At 49.2% G+C, this 16,607-nt stretch overlaps 1 protein-coding gene across 1 annotated transcript in view; it reads left to right on the forward strand.

Moving 5' to 3' along the window:
• The window catches only part of rimbp2b (RIMS binding protein 2b), a 275,923-nt gene that overhangs the window by 172,057 nt on the left and 87,259 nt on the right, over nt 1–16,607 (forward strand). The window contains exons 5-6 of the mRNA XM_068006203.1: nt 815–919; nt 6,461–6,511. Of these exons, the coding sequence (XP_067862304.1) occupies nt 818–919; nt 6,461–6,511 (153 nt within the window). The 5' untranslated portion in view covers nt 815–817. The remainder of the gene's footprint in view (nt 1–814; nt 920–6,460; nt 6,512–16,607) is intronic.

Consider the following 16,607-nt stretch of genomic DNA (forward strand, 5'->3'; position numbering starts at 1 on the left):
TTTTAAAATCATTGAACTATATCGAGCATCGTCAAAAATGGAGTACCAAATTGAAGCCCATATCATAAGTTCCGTGTTGTTGAAATAGCCCATCTACTTTGCTTCTAATTCACAAAACCAGACTGTGAGTAGGAAGTGATGAATACAAGAGACAGTAATTACAGCCTGACACTCCAGTTAAACAGGACCCTTCACCAGCTGTTTATTACTGAGCTTCTCTGGGCTGTTGAATATATTTTTCCTGATCTCGGGATCGTCCACCACGTGTCCAGCTTTGATGTTTGTTCTCGCTCCCTAAACTCTACCTGTTACCTTTTATTCCCGTAATGAAGTGAACAACAACTTGCATTTATATAACTTAGTAAAACGTCCCAAGGCGCTTCACAGGAGCGATTATCAAACAAAATTTGACACCGAGCCACATAAGGAGATATTAGGACAGGTGACCAAAAGCTCGGTCAAAGAGGTAGGTCTTAAGGAGCGTCTTAAAGGAGGAGAGAGAGGCGGAGAGGTTTAGGGAGGGAATTCCAGAGCTCAGGGCCCAGGCAGCTTAATGGTGGAGTGATTATAATCGGGGATGCGCAAGAGGCCAGAATTGGAGGAGCGCAGAGATCTCGGAGGGTTGTGGGGCTGGAGGAGGTTACAGAGACAGGGAGGGGCCGAGGCCAAACTATTGCTAGGCATGTTGTGGGTGGGGTCAGATTGCTCTCTCTCTCTCTGGCTCTCTCTCTCTCCCTCTCCCTCTATAAGCGCAGTGCGACTCTGATCCAAACTGCGAGCTACTACTGATGTTGCCTTGACCCTTGTCTTCCAGCATATGAGAGAAGCTGCAGGGCGACGGCAACAGTTGGAATTGGAGCATGAGGAAGCCTTGGTCGTTCTCAACACAAAGCAGCAAGAGATTGAGGTGTTGCAGAAGGTAAGCGGGGGCGGGGGGGCTCGAGGCTCGATGGGGGTGGGAAATCAGCAGCTTCTATGAAGATTATCCTGTGGGAGATTTCTTACGTTTCTGAACATTGAAAACATGATTTTCTTTTTAAAAATGTTGAGACCTGTGAGCTGGAGGAGCAAAGGGTTACAGCAGCTGGGAGCAATTCCATTGATTCTACCGTCGGGGAAGGACATCAGATGCCGATCGGATATTCCCCATAAGGAGAAGGATCTGTTGCCCAAAGATACTTTTTGGTCTTTCTTTGCACCAAGTCCCGTTCACCCATCACCCCCTGTGCTCACTGACCTACATTGTCTCCGCGTCCAACAACGCCTCAAATTTAAAATTCTCGTTCCTGGTTTTCAAACCCCTCCATGGCCTCACCACATCCCTCTCTCTGTAACCTCCTCCAGCCCTACAACCCTCCGAGATCTCTGCGCTCCTCCAACTCTGGCCTCTTGCGTGTCCCCCACTCCCTTCACTCCACCATTGGCGGCCGTGCCTTCAGCTGCCTAGACCCTAAGCTCAGGAATTCCTTCCCTAAACCTCTCCACCTCTCTACCTCTCTCTCCTCCTTTGAGATACCTCTTTGACCAGACTTTTGATCACCTGTCCTAATATCTCCTTCTTTGGTTCAGTGTCATTTTTTGTTTGATAATCGCTCCTGTGAAGCTCCTTGGGACATTTCACTACGTTAAAAGCGCTATATAAATGCAGGTTGGTGTTGGCTCAAAACTGGCCAGGTTGAGTGTTGGGAGAGGGTTGTCCATCCCTATTCTGGTGTCTATCACGGGGAGATCAAAAAGGGAGTGGAAAGAAGCAAAAAATAGACCAGGAAAAGATATATCGATCCCCATTACTGGGAAGTAACTGGGATTGTGTTCTTTCAAGTTCTTCCTGTGACACAGGACTGTCCACACCTGTGGATCCAGTGGGAGGGGTGAAGTCTTGTGAATATAGCGTCAGCAGCGAGTCACCAAGCTGTAACACAACCAAAGGGTTCGGAGTGCGACAAGAGTGAAACTTAAACTATTCATAAAATATGTAAAACCCACTGTTTTAGCTCGAGCTGAGACACTGCCAGCCAACGCATTGCGCGCTGCTAGTGCTGTTTGCAAATTGTGAGATTGTGACGTTGATACAGAGGAACAAACCATAAGCAGCCATCGAGACTACAACATCGTTTAAGATGGAATTCAGCGAATATTTGAAAAGGAAGAGCACAGAAGGATATAAGGAGAAGGGGAGAGGAATGGGATTAAAGTAGAGAACTCCAATTGAACAGCAGGCATGATGGGCCGAATGGCCCCCCTTCTGTCTGTCATTTATATGATGACACCCTTTATGGCATAATCATGGAAGGATTACACTGTCAGGTGGCAGGTGAAAGAAAATGAGAAGGTTGTTCTGTTACATAACTTTTTTTTTCCAAAAAAAAATAAAAAATATACTTCATTCATAAAATTTGCAGCAAAACAGTTGTCATATCACATTCCAAACGTACACAATACGATACAATTTGCAGATTACATCAAGTACAGTTCAATGAACACATTGTACATAATTACGGTTCATGACACTCTGGGGTGTCTCATTGCATTACACTCAATACAGATTATTGATTACAGATTCATTACAGGTACATTACAGATTCATTACAGGTACATTACAGATTCATTACAGGTACATTACAGCAATTTGAATTTTACATTCTGCCCAGGGGGGGTTTTTTCCCTGATTGCAGCCCCTCGGTATACAATGGCGGGAAGGCTCAAAATGACCAAGTTAATGGTTTTCCACATTGATGCTGACAGGAGGCTTCGGTACAAAACATCCGAGACCCTTTCCTACCTGGTGCTCCTGTAACTGGCCACTGAGGTTCCCTCATCGTTCATCCTGATAATAAATGAAGGTTCTTTATTTCCACTTGTGTGCAGCATTTTCCTGGTCAATCTGAACTTGCACATAAGCTGCCTGACTGAAATATATAGAATCATAGACTGATATATGAGACCCAGAGCAATTCCAACAGTTTGATTGGATGGATTGAAAATCACCTTCCAGTTTTTGACAAAACAATTGGTTTTGTTTTAAATTCCATTAGTTGCATTTCAACCGTTTCCTGCAATAATTATCGATTAAATTGTAGATTGTTTTTGCACAGAAAGAGTTAAAATATTTATGGGACTCATGGCATTGATTTTCTGTCGTGGTGCCTTGTTGATGAATGTCCTGAGATTACAACTTGGCAACAGCACAGGATGGGAGACGGCATTTTGGTCCAGCAATTCCTATGTTCCAGAAAGCTCTCTACAATCCCACCGTTTCTATTCCATGCCTGTACTTTGAACAACGATAACGGATACAAGATCACGACAGTGTCCACTTGTTCTGGATTCCCCTGCCAGAAGAAATAGTTTCTCTGTATCTAATTACTTAAGCATTTTAAACATCTCGATTAGATCACCCCTCAACCTTCTAAACTCAAGGGAATACACAGAAACATAGAAAATAGGAGCAAGAGTAGGCCATTCGGCCCTTTGGGCCTGTTCCGCCTTCAAAATGATCATGGCTGATCGTCTAACTCAGTACCCTGTTCCCATTTCCCCCATATCACTTGATCCCTTTAGCATTAAGAAATATATCTATCTCCTTGAATACATCTAATGACTTGGCCTCCACTGCCTTCTGTGGTAGAGAATTCCACAGGTTCACCACCCTCTGAGTGAAGAAATTTCTCCTCATCTGAGTTCTAAATGTCATACCCCGTATCCTGAGACTGTGACCCCTGGTTCTGGACTCCCCAGCCATCGGGAACATCCTCCCTGCATCTTGTCTGTCTGGTCCTGTTAGAATTTTATATGTTTCGATGAGATCACCTCTCATCCTTCTAAACTCTAGTGAATATAGGCCTAGTCGACCCAATCTCTCCTCATACGTCAGTCCTGCCATCCCAGGAATCAGTCTGGTAAACCTTCGTTGCACTCCCTCCATGGCAAGGACATCCTTCCTCAGATAAGGAGACCAAAACTGCACACAATACTCCAGATGTGGTCTCACCAAGGCCCTGTATAACTGCAGTAAGACATCCCTGCTCCTGTACTCAAATCCTCTTGCAATGAAGGCCAACATACCATTCGCCTTCCTAACTGCTTGCTGCACCTGAATGCTCGCTTTCAGCGACTGGTGTACAAGGACACTCAGGTCTCGTTGCACCTCCCCTTTTCCCAATCTATCACCATTCAGATAATAATCTGCCTTTCTGTTTTTACAACCAAAGTGGATAACCTCACATTTATCCACGTTATACTGCATCGGCCATGTTCTTGCCCACTCACCCAACTTGTCTAAATCACATTGGAGCCTCTTTGCATCCTCCTCACAGCTCACATTCCACCCCAGCTTTGTGTTGTCTGCAAACTTGGAAATGTTACATTTATTTCCCTCATCCAAATCATTGATATATATTGTGAATAGCTGGGGCCCAAGCACTGATCCCTGCGATACCCCACTAGTCACTGCCTGCCACCCCGAAAAAGACCCATTTATTCCTACTCTCTGTTTCCTGTCTGTCAACCAATTCTCAATCCATGCCAGTATATTCCCTTCAATCCCATGTGCTTTAATTTTGCACACTAACCTCTTGTGTGGGACTTTATCAAAAGCCTTCTGAAAATCCAAATACACCACATCCACTGGTTCTCCCCTATCTATTCTACTAGTTACATCCTCAAAAAACTCCAGTAGATTTGTTAAGCATGATTTCCCTTTCATAAACCCATGCTGACTTTGTCCAATCCCGTTAATGCCTTCCAAGTGTTCTGTTACAAGCCTAGTCTGTGCAACCTGTCCTCATAATTTAACCCTTTTAGCCCCGGTATCATTCTGGTGAATCTACGCTGCACCCCCTCCAAGGCCAATATATCCTCCCTGAGGTGCGGTGCCCAGAACTGAACGCAGTGTCCAGATGAGGTCTGACCAAGGCTCTGTACAACTGAAACATCACCTCCTCCCTTTTGTATTCCAGCCCCCTTGAGATAAAGGCCAACATTCCATTCGCCTTTTTGATTATTTTTTGTACCTGCCCTCTAGGTTTTAGTGATTTGTGTACCTGGGACACCCAAATCCCTTCACTCCTCCACACCTCCTAGTCTCCGATCATTGAGAAAATATTACGATTTGACTTTCTCTGATCCAGAGTGGACGACCTCACACTTCCCCACACTGAACTCCATCGGCCACAGATTTACCCACTTACTTAGTCAGTCTAAGTCCCTTTGTAACTTCCTGCTCCCATCAACACTACTTACTGTGCCTCCTAACTCAGTGTCATCTGCAAATTTAGACATGCAACTCTCTATTCCTTCTCCCAAGTCACCGATATATCTGGTGAGAAGCTGAGGCCCCAGTGCAGATCCCTTGGGAACACCACTCGCCAATCCAGAGATTATTACCTTTTGAGGTTCTGCTTTTTAATTTAGCTCCTCAAACTGTCTCAGCAGGACCACATTCTTAGTTCTACCTATATCGTTGGTTCCTACATGGACCACGACAACTGGATCCTCCCCCTCATGCTCTAAGTTCTTTTCCAGCCACGAGGAGATACCCTTAACCCTGGCACCGGGCAGGCAACACAGCCTTCGAGACTCTCTGTCGCAGCTGCACAGAACAGTGTCTATCCCCCTGACTATACTGTCCCCTACCACTACCACATTCCTTTGTACTCCCCCCACTTGAATGGCCCCCTGTACCACAGTGCCGTGGTCAGGTTGCCCATCCTCCCTGCAGCCTTTGCTCCCATCCACACAGGTAGCGAGTACCTTGTACCCTGTTGGACAAGGTCAAGGGTTGAGGCTCCTCCATCACTAGATCCTGGGTCCCCATACCTGCCTGACTCGAAGTCACACCCTCCTGTCCCTGACCACTGAACAAATCTAAACTACTACCTAATCTAATGGGGTATGACTGCCTCCTGGATCAAAGTGTCCAGGTAACTCTCCTCCTGGATGCATCACAATGTCTGCAGCTCGGACTCCAGCTCAACAACTCTGAGCTGAAGTTCCTTGAGCTGCAGACACTTACTACAGATGTGGTTGCCTGGGATCACGCTGCTCTCCTCAAACTCCCACATGCTTTCCGCCATGTTAGTGACCTCCTCAAAATATTCCACTAGATTAGTCAGACATGATCTACCCGTCACACACCACCTCTCCCTCATCAGCTGATATTTGTCCAAGTGCTCAGTCACGCTGTCCCTGATGATAAATTCCACTTACTTCCCCATCACTGATGTTAAACTGACAGGTCTGTAGTTACCTGGTTTCTCCCTCTCTCCTGTCTTAAATAAGGGAGTGACATTTGCCATTTCAAAGCATGTGGAGAAAAGGTGGGAGTTGAGGTGCAGATTAGCCAATGACCCACTAGAACAGTGGGACAGACTCGAGGGGCTGAATGGCCCACTCCTGTTCCTTTGTTGGTGTTTATTAATAAATTTTAGAATAATGTTTTTTTTCATCTGTTCTGATTCAGGCTCAAGTTGCAGCTAAGAAGGAACATGAAGGAGCAGTTCAGCTGTTAGAGGTGAGTAACACCGTCCTTCACCGTCCTTCACCGTCCTTCACCATCCTTCACCGACCTTCACCGTCCCTCACCATCCTTCACCGACCTTCACCGACCTTCACCGACCTTCACCGTCCTTCACCGTCCTTCACCGACCTTCACCGTCCCTCACCGTCCTTCACCGACCTTCACCGTCCTTCACCGACCGTCACCGTCCTTCACCGACCTTCACCGTCCCTCACCGTCCTTCACCGTCCTTCACCGACCTTCACCGTCCCTCACCATCCTTCACCGACCTTCACCGTCCTTCACCGTCCTTCACCGACCTTCACCGTCCCTCACCATCCTTCACCGACCTTCACCGACCTTCACCGTCCCTCACCGTCCTTCACCGTCCTTCACCGACCGTCACCGTCCTTCACCGTCCTTCACCGTCCCTCACCATCCTTCACCGACCTTCACCGACCTTCACCGTCCTTCACCGTCCTTCACCGTCCTTCACCGACCTTCACCGTCCTTCACCGACCTTCACCGACCTTCACCGTCCTTCACCGACCTTCACCGTCCTTCACCGACCTTCACCGACCTTCACCGTCCTTCACCGTCCTTCACCGACCTTCACCGTCCTTCACCGACCTTCACCGTCCTTCACCGTCCTTCACCGTCCCTCACCATCCTTCACCGACCTTCACCGTCCTTCACCGTCCTTCACCGACCTTCACCATCCTTCACCGACCTTCACCATCCTTCACCGACCTTCACCGTCCTTCACCGACCTTCACCGTCCTTCACCGTCCCTCACCATCCTTCACCGTCCTTCACCGACCTTCACCGTCCTTCACCGACCTTCACCATCCTTCACCGACCTTCACCATCCTTCACTGAACTTCACCGTCCTTCACCGTCCTTCATCGTCCTTCACCGACCTTCACCGTCCTTCACCGACCTTCACCGACCTTCACCGACCTTCACCGACCTTCACCGTCCTTCACCGACCTTCACTGCCACAGATAATCAGCCTGTTTCTACATCCAGACTTGCTGTATTTGTTCTTTGTGTTTTTATTTTAAGTTGGTTAAGTAGAATCGGGTGTGTCTCTATGCTATTTTGTCCAGAGATTCTGTATTCTGATTCACAGATTCTAGGGAAAAAGTTAAAATTGTTACATCCTAAAACTTTTCAGGTGATTAGATGGAGTTTTTTTCCCTGTTATTGGAAATCCCTCCTTATGGGGGAGAGTTTTGTTCCAGTACTTGGGGTGTGTCAGTCTCGGGGACATGTGTGAATTAGCTTCTAATCTGAAATGAAATCCATTTTATTTTAAAGGTATGTCAGGCCCAGAACCAGGTCTAATATTATCAGAAATTCCTGTATTTTCTTGACAGCAAATGCAAAATATTAAGTATTGAAGTAAGTGAAATGCCTTTTAGACCCTGTCCCATCACCTTGCCAAAATGTTCAGAAAACTTAAAAAGGTTTTGGAAAAATAACTTTCAAAAGGGAATTGGATAAATACTTGAAGGAGAAAAAATTCACAGGGCTATGGGGAAAGAGCGGGGGAGTGGGACTAATTGGACAGTTCTTTCACAGAGCCAGCACAGGCACGATGGGCCGAGTGGCCTTTTCCTGCGCTGTATCATTCTGTGATTCTATAGAAACTTAATTCTATTGTTGCAGTGTGTGAGTCACTGCGACACTCGATGGGCTGAAACTACTGATCGACAAGCAAATAACAGTTGGAGAATCGAGGTCAGTGTGATGGAATTCTACTTCATAGTTTACATCTGAAAATGACATAAATTCCTGTCGGTCCGAATGCCTCAGTTGATTTTAATGGGACATGAGTTTAATACATTGAGCGTTTTCTGCAGTTCTTCTTAAACCTTCCCCCAATCACACAAACTGGGGGCAATTTTAACCCCCCAGGCCGGGCGGGAGAGGGTCGGGGGGCGGGGTTAATTTGTTAAAAATTGAAACTCGACCCCAACCCGCTGCGAACGCACCCACTTCTGGATTAACCGGGTGCGGGTTTGGGGGGTGGGCGAGTAACCTGCTCCAGAGAGGCGGGTCAGTGATTATAATATGTTAATGAGGCTGCGGGCCGGGTCCCCGGGGCTCAGGAAACCCGGCAGGTGAAGGGAGGCGAAAACGGCCGGACCCAGCGGGTAAATAACTTTCCGGCTCTGCACGTGGGCCAGGAGGAGCGGGAGTGTTCCCCCGCCCCCCATCCCGGACCCCTCAAGCAAACCCCCCATGATTGTCCGACCCTCCCCCCCCCCGCGATCGTCCGACCCTCCCCCCCACGCGATCGTCCGACCCTCCCCCTCCGCGATCCTCTCCCCCCCCTACCCGATCCTCTCCCCCTGCGATCCTCTCCCCCAGCTCCTCTCCAGTGCCCGACTGCTTCCTTCTACCGCTGGTGACCCCTGACACCAGCCTCTCAATCTGGCCGCAGCAGGACGGGAAACGGCGAAAGGAAAGTTCACATGAGGTCGTGTCGTTAAATTCGGCAGGGCCGCCGTGTTCCCCCCTCACCCCCGCTCCCTCCCTGCCTCCCCGTAAAATCCCAGCGCCTCAGGAGGTTTCACCATGTTAAAGGCGCTATATAAATGCAAGCTGTTGTTGTAAATGTAAAGCTGGCCAATCGTTTTAACCTAATGTGGCTGCCGGTGGACTGATGGGATCTGATTGGCTGCCCGATTTATACCGAGTCTCAACTTTACTTTCTGGTCATTTTGGTGGAAAATAAACCCCGGGCGGAGTTTAAAAACCGAGCAGGGACCCAGTCCCATCACTCTCCCAGCGGGCAGGTCCAGTGAGAATTACCACCAGTTCCAGATCTCATTCAATGCTTTCCAAAAACAGGTGTGAGCAGGTGTGCACACTGTAATCAGGTGTGAACAGGAGTGCACTCTATAACCAGGTGTGAGCAGGAGTGCACTCTATAACCAGGTGTGAGCAGGAGTGCACACTGTAATCAGGTGTGAACAGGAGTGCACTCCATAACCAGGTGTGAGCGGGAGTGCACACTGTAATCAGGTGTGAACAGGAGTGCACTCCATAACCAGGTGTGAGCGGGAGTGCACTCTATAACCAGGTGTGAGCAGGAGTGGTCTCTATAACCAGGTGTGAGCGGGAGTGCACTCTATAACCAGGTGTGAGCAGGAGTGCACTCTATAACCAGGTGTGAGCAGGAGTGCACACTGTAATCAGGTGTGAACAGGAGTGCACTCCATAACCAGGTGTGAGCGGGAGTGCACACTGTAATCAGGTGTGAACAGGAGTGCACTCCATAACCAGGTGTGAGCGGGAGTGCACTCTATAACCAGGTGTGAGCAGGAGTGGTCTCTATAACCAGGTGTGAGCGGGAGTGCACTCTATAACCAGGTGTGAGCAGGAGTGCACTCTATAACCAGGTGTGAGCAGGAGTGCACTCTATAACCAGGTGTGAGCAGGAGTGCACACTGTAATCAGGTGTGAACAGGAGTGCACTCCATAACCAGGTGTGAGCGGGAGTGCACTCTATAACCAGGTGTGAGCAGGAGTGGTCTCTATAACCAGGTGTGAGCGGGAGTGCACTCTATAACTAGGTGTGAGCAGGAGTGCACTCTATAACTAGGTGTGAGCAGGAGTGCACTCTATAACCAGGTGTGAGCAGGAGTGCACTCTATAACCAGGTGTGAGCGGGAGTGCACTCTATAACTAGGTGTGAGCAGGAGTGCACTCTATAACCAGGTGTGAGCAGGAGTGCACTCCATAACCAGGTGTGAGCGGGAGTGCACTCTATAACCAGGTGTGAGCAGGAGTGCACTCCATAACCAGGTGTGAGCGGGAGTGCACTCTATAACCAGGTGTGAGCAGGAGTGGTCTCTATAACCAGGTGTGAGCGGGAGTGCACTCTATAACCAGGTGTGAGCAGGAGTGGTCTCTATAACCAGGTGTGAGCAGGAGTGGTCTCTATAACCAGGTGTGAGCAGGAGTGCACTCTATAACCAGGTGTGAGCAGGATTACAGAAGAGCTTTAGGTGAGTTTTCTGTCCCCTCTGATTTTCCATCCCTCGCTCCCTCTGGACCCTCCACTTGGCGCCTAGATTGGAGCCCAGAGTCAGACAGGGGCCGACCAGAGAGTGGATCGATTCTGTGTTCAGAAAACAGACCCGCTCCTGCAACTATTGCCGGCCTGTTTGAGTGTGAGCAGACGCAGTGTCCGTGCAGCCAGGGTAGAAGTGTCACTTTCAGCCAGAAACCGCAGCCCTGCCAATGTGACAGACACTGAGCTGTCAGTGAGTTCCGTTCTTACTGAATCAGCAGCTCATCTGATGCCAACCTCAGCCCTGTGAGTCTTTCCCGTTGTTTCAAATCAAACCCCCTCCCCCCTGCCTCCAACTCAACCCCTCCCCTCCCCAGGTGTGATGCTGAGTCTTGTCTCTGTTACAACAACAATAACTTGCATTTATATGGCGCCTTTAACGTAGAGAAATGTCCCCAGGCTCTTCACAGGTGGCGCTGAACCAACAAAGGAGATATTAGAAGGGGTGACAAAAAGGGTTTTAAGGAGCGTCTTAAAGGAAGAGAGGGAGGCGGAGAGGCGGAGGGGTGCATGAGGGGAATCCCAGAGCGTCGGGTCTAGGCAGCTGAAGGCATGGCATGGCCGCCAGTGATGGGCCGAAGGGGGGGTGGGAATTCATTGAAGTCCAGAGTGAGTGGAGTGAGGTGGGCGGAGGTGGGGGGGCGTTGGAGGGCTGGAGGAGTTTACAGCGATAAGGACGGGCGAGGCCACAAAGGGATTTAAACATGAGGATGAGAACTTTACATTTGAGACGCTGTGGGACCGGGAGACATCGTAGGTCAGCGAGGGGAGGTGGGTGAACAGGACTGGGTGCGAGTTAGGATACGGGGCAGCAGAGGTTTGGACGAGCTGAAGTTTATGGAGAGTGGAGAATGGGAGGCCGGCCAGGAGAGCCTTGGAATAGACGAGTCTGGTTCAACCTGAGACAGTGGCCAGGGAGAGGGATGGAGTCGGTGGTGAGGGAACGGAGCTTGTGGTGGGGACCGAAGGTGGCGGCTTTGGTCTTCCCAATATTTAACTGGAGAAACTTAAATGGAGTTACATCTCATAAATGGGCACAAACACGGTCCAGTAGAAGTGGAATATTAGACGGAGACCCGTAAAGCTGGACCTACCCCCCACCCCGGCTTGGCACAGTGCTGTGTAATTCCACCCTTAACAAAATGGGGGCAAGATGCCCGTATTCGAGCACTTCATTGACAGTGAACAGAACCATTCCCAGATTTCCCCGAGGGCAGAGCCTGGTAGTTGGCGACCACCACGTTCAGCTCAGACCATTAAGGCTGGCTGAGGCCTACTGACAGGCCTGGAGCACTGCCATCCTTTGGGGAGAGTGCCCTGAATCATCGTACAAGTCTATCCGGCTCCGGCCCACCTCAATCGGTGGTACAGCCCCCCCCCGCACCATGTTGGGGGTGAGATGCTGCACCATCCAAGACCCCTTCTTGTGCCTCCACGTCAAGTTATCTCGCATTTGATTTTTTTTTTCCGGGGTCTCCAGCCCGGCCCCCGCCCCCTCCCCCGAGCCCCCGAGCGAAGGCCGACGAGCTATCTCGTACCCGTTTTTGAAAAAAAACAGTAGAAGCAATTTACAACCACTTACCTTTAACCGGATGGACCTCCTTTAAAACTGACCAGCTGGCCCCAGCTTTCCTCTGCCCATTACCCGGCCTGCAAGCTCGGAGTTGTCGTGGAGTTTGTGATAATTATATAAATAAAGCGCCCTCAGAAAATTGGACACAACCAGCCCTGTGAGCAGTGAGTCACCTCGTCCTGGGCGGCACACGGTCTTGGCAAAGACTTTCCGATGATATAAACGCCTCTATTCCCTTGACCGTTATTTCCAATCCATGGCCCGTGGACCCAGTTCCAGCTCTCTCCACTTTAACCTGGTTTTTTTTTTTCTCTTTCGACTCTAGAAGTGGCTTTAAACATTAATATTCTGCCTTACGTTTGACGAGATCGTCAGAGACGAGGAAGGCCATACAGCCCTTCTTGATTCATCCAATCAGAGAGGTCCTACAGTCTGGCCATTGGAACAGTCATAGAATCATGGAATGGTTACAGCACAGAAGGAGGCCATTCGGCCCATCGAGCCTGTGCCGGCTCTTTGTGAGAGCAATCCAGCGAGTCCCACTCCCCCGCTCTTTCCCCGTAGCCCTGCAAATTTTTTCCCTTCAAGTATTTATCCAATTCCCTTTTGAAAGCCACAATTGAATCTGTCTCCACCACCCCCTCGGGCAGCGCATTCCAGATCATCACCACTCGCTGCGTAAAAAAGTTTTTCCTCATGTCACCTTTGGTTCTTTTGCCAATCACTTTAAATCTGTGTCCTCTGGTTCTCGACCCTTCCATCAATGGGAACAGTTTCTCTTTATTTACTTTATCTAGACCCTCCATGATTTCAAACACTGATTCAGTGGTTCTTCAATGATCCCTGGTTGATTTGCTCCTGCTATTCGACCTGGGAGTGCACACCGTGATCAGTCTGTGCGTAAATAAAAACTTTCTGATATCAGTGCTAAAGTCACTCTTTATTAGTTTGACCCTGTGTTCTCCTGTTCTACTCTCACAATTTAATTTAAAGTTTATATCTCACATACCTCTAAGACTTCCTCCCTACTGGACCACCAAGCCCTAGTCTCTTCAGTCCTCCCTCATAACTGGGAATCAGCCTTGTGGCTCGTCTCTGCTCTGCCTCTTGAATGTCTCTCTTGTGTCTCAGTGTCTGGTTTGAAGTATAAAACCACACTTGCAGAGTACTGTGCACAGTTCTAGTCTCCAAAATGGAGGCAATTAAGGTACAAAAAAGATTTGCTACGTTGATACCAGAACTGAGAGGTTAAACTGAGAGGTTATTTCTATCAGGAGAGATTGAACAGGCTGGGGCTCTTTTCTCTAGAAAAGAAAAGGCTGAGGGGTGACCTGATAGAGGTCTTTAAGATTATGAAAGGGTTTGATAGGGTAGACGTAGAGAAAATGTTTCCACTTGTGGGGAGACCAGAACTGGGGGGCCATAAATATAAGATAGTCACTAATAAATCCAATAGGGAATTCAGGAGAAATTTCTTTACCCAGAGAGTGGTGAGAATGTGGAACTCGCTCCCACAAGGAGTAGTTGAGGGGAATAGTTGATGCATTTAAGGGGAAGCTGGATAAAAACATGAGGGAGAAAGGAATAGAAGGATATGGTGATAGGGTGAGATGAAGTAGGGAGGGAGGAGGCTCGTGTGGAGTTTCTGCAATTTCTTCTTCCCACATCCTTGGGTTTCTCTGGAACTTTATGGGATGCCTTTTAGAAATCTAAATATCCCACTTCACAGAGTTGTAGAATTTTACAGCACAGAAGGAGGCCATTTGGCCCATCATGCCTGTGCTGGCTTTCTGAACGAGCTTTTCACTGAGTCCCATTCCCCTGCCCTTTCCCTGTGCCCTTTTTAAGTTTCTCTGAATTCTGCTCTTTTTTTTGCTCTTGGTTGATTTTAACCTACAGCAGAGTTTATTCAGTCAGACACATCTGCTTCAGTATTCTGCCCCAAAGGCCTTTTTATCCATTGATGCCATTTCAAACACGGCCATCCAGCTGTTTTGTAACACACATTGTGCACTGCAGTAAAAACAGAAAATGCTGGAGAAGCTCAGCAGGTCAGGCAACATCTGTGGAGAGAGACACAGAGTCAGCGTTTCGGGTCAATGACCCATCGTCAGAACTGGAAGATGTTAAAGTGTTTGAGCAAAGTACAGAGGGCCGGGAAAAGAGGGAGGGAGAGGAGGAAAGAACGAAAGGGAAGGTGTCTGATAGGGTGGAGGGCAGGAGTGATTAAATGACAAAAGGGATGATGGTGCGAGGCGAGGAGGGTGGGAATGGGACAAGTAAAGAATCAAAAGATGGGTCTAGAGGAGCTGTAAATGGCAACAGCAGAACCATTACCAGCATCTGCTGTCCAAAAAAAATGGGAGCAGTGGTTATAATCTGAAGATATTGAAATCAATGTTGAGTCCAGAAAATTGTAAAGTGCCTAATCGAAAGATGAGGTGCTGTTCCTCGAGCTTCCATTGAGCTTCATTGGACAGTGTAAGAGGCCGAGGACGGAGAGGTCAGAGTGGGAGTGGGACGGGGAATTAAAATGACAAGTGACCGGCAGGTCAGGGTCACACTTGCGGACTGAGCAGAGGTGTTCAGCACTGCACAGCTGGATCAGTAAATCTTACGAGTTACAAATGACTCATTTGCTGCTTGAGAATCGTAGGGCTCGATATTTGTTTAGGCCCGTTGTCGAGCCTGAAATAGGCCGTGTGCTCCTGAGCACTCTACCAGAAGCCAGAGGCCCGAGGCTCATCCAAAATTCACCCCAGGCTTCAGCTGCTTACTTCAGGCGAGCAGCCAGAGACCAGTCGGGCGTCTGGGCGCAGCTCGGGGTTTGAAGTGGATTGGTTTCGACCGTCTGTTAGGTCCCTGGAATGGGGGAGGGGGGCGAGCCAGGGTTGGGGGGAGAGGGGGATGGGGAGGGGGGTGAGAGGGGAGGGGTAGAGGGTGGTGAGCCGGGGTGGGGGGGGAAAGGGGGATGGGGAGGGGGACGAGAGGGGGGTGGGGAGGGGGGGTGGGGAGAGGGGTGAGAGGGGAGGGGTAGAGGGAGTGAGCCGGGGTGGGGAGGGAGCGAGCGGGGGAGGGGAGACGATAGTGGCCTGCAGCCTCCTGATTCCCCCCTCCGCCCCTCCACGTTTAGGGAGGTTTGATACTTACCTCTCTGGTGGCGGCCTGCGGCCTGCAGCAGCCCCTTTAATGACCTGTGGTTAGGGGTCAGAGAGAAGACCCACCCGGCCCAGGCCAGTCCTCGGTGCCGAACACCTGGAATGGTCGTTAAACAGGTGTTAGGCCCCCTCGTTAACACCTGTTTTAGGCGGCCGCCAGGGATGCTTGAATTTTGCCCGACCTGAATATTTCAGTCGCCCTCGGGCGCAGGACATAGCTCCACAAAATTGTTCCTTTTTACCCCCGTTTCCCACCCCATAGACCCCCGACAAGGAAGCCTCCCCATGTTAAAAGAGATGGCTGCTTTTAGCGTCATTGCCAGAACTTGCCGGAAGGTGACCTGTTTATTAGTGTTTCTGTATTTTAAAATTAGTGGACTCAAATATTCCCTTCTCTGGGATTGGTGGTCGAGGGATTGGGACAGCTGCCGGAAACACGGGAAGGTTGAATTTCTTGAGTTAACGGCAGTAACAAGCCCACCCCAAGCAAAGGCAACACCTCACTGAGTCAGCGGCGATGGGCTCATTAACAGAACGTGCCGGTCTTTCAGGGGTGAAGTCAGGAAACATTTCACACAAAGGGGAGCGGAAATCTGGAACTCTCTCCCCCAAAACACTGTAGACGCTGGGGGACAATTGGAGCTTTCAAGATTGAGATCGATGGATTTTTGTTGGGTATCGAGGGATACGGAGCAAAGGCGGGTAAATGGAGTTGAGGTACAGATCAGCCCTGATCTATTTGAGTGGTGGGACAGGTTTGAGGGGCTGAATGGCCTCCTCCTGTTCCTATGTTCCAGTGAACCTCTTGCCTGTGAATCAGATCTCCTGCTCTACAGGAAGCCAGTAGATCCCCACAGCTCCCTGGACTTTAAGGCAGCTGTTGATTGTAATGTGCTGCTCACTTCCTCTCATTTCTCCCCAGTGTCTGACGTACATTGGTGCCAACCTTAAAAACTCTAAAGCTCGTTCTTAGCGGCTGATAGAATTACACTGTGTGAAATCTCCCATTGAAAACAAAATGGCTGTCCACCATTTTGTTTGCAGGTTGAAAATAACAATTAAAAAAGGGTCATAGCCTTTAATTCGAGCAAATATATCCCCTGAAGACATGGCAACTGAATTCTTCACCTGCATCACCAGCAGAAAACATTGCTTTTTTATTCATTCTTGGGATGTGGGCATCGCTGGCGAGGCCGCCATTTATTGCCGTTCTCTAGTTGACCCTGAGACGGTGGTGGTGAGCCGCCTTCTTGAATCTTTGTAGCAGGTTCGATTCAATTGAGGGGTTTGTTGGGC

Source organism: Heptranchias perlo, chromosome 25 (genome assembly GCF_035084215.1).
Source record: "Heptranchias perlo isolate sHepPer1 chromosome 25, sHepPer1.hap1, whole genome shotgun sequence".
In the NCBI taxonomy this organism is placed as follows: domain Eukaryota; kingdom Metazoa; phylum Chordata; class Chondrichthyes; order Hexanchiformes; family Hexanchidae; genus Heptranchias; species Heptranchias perlo.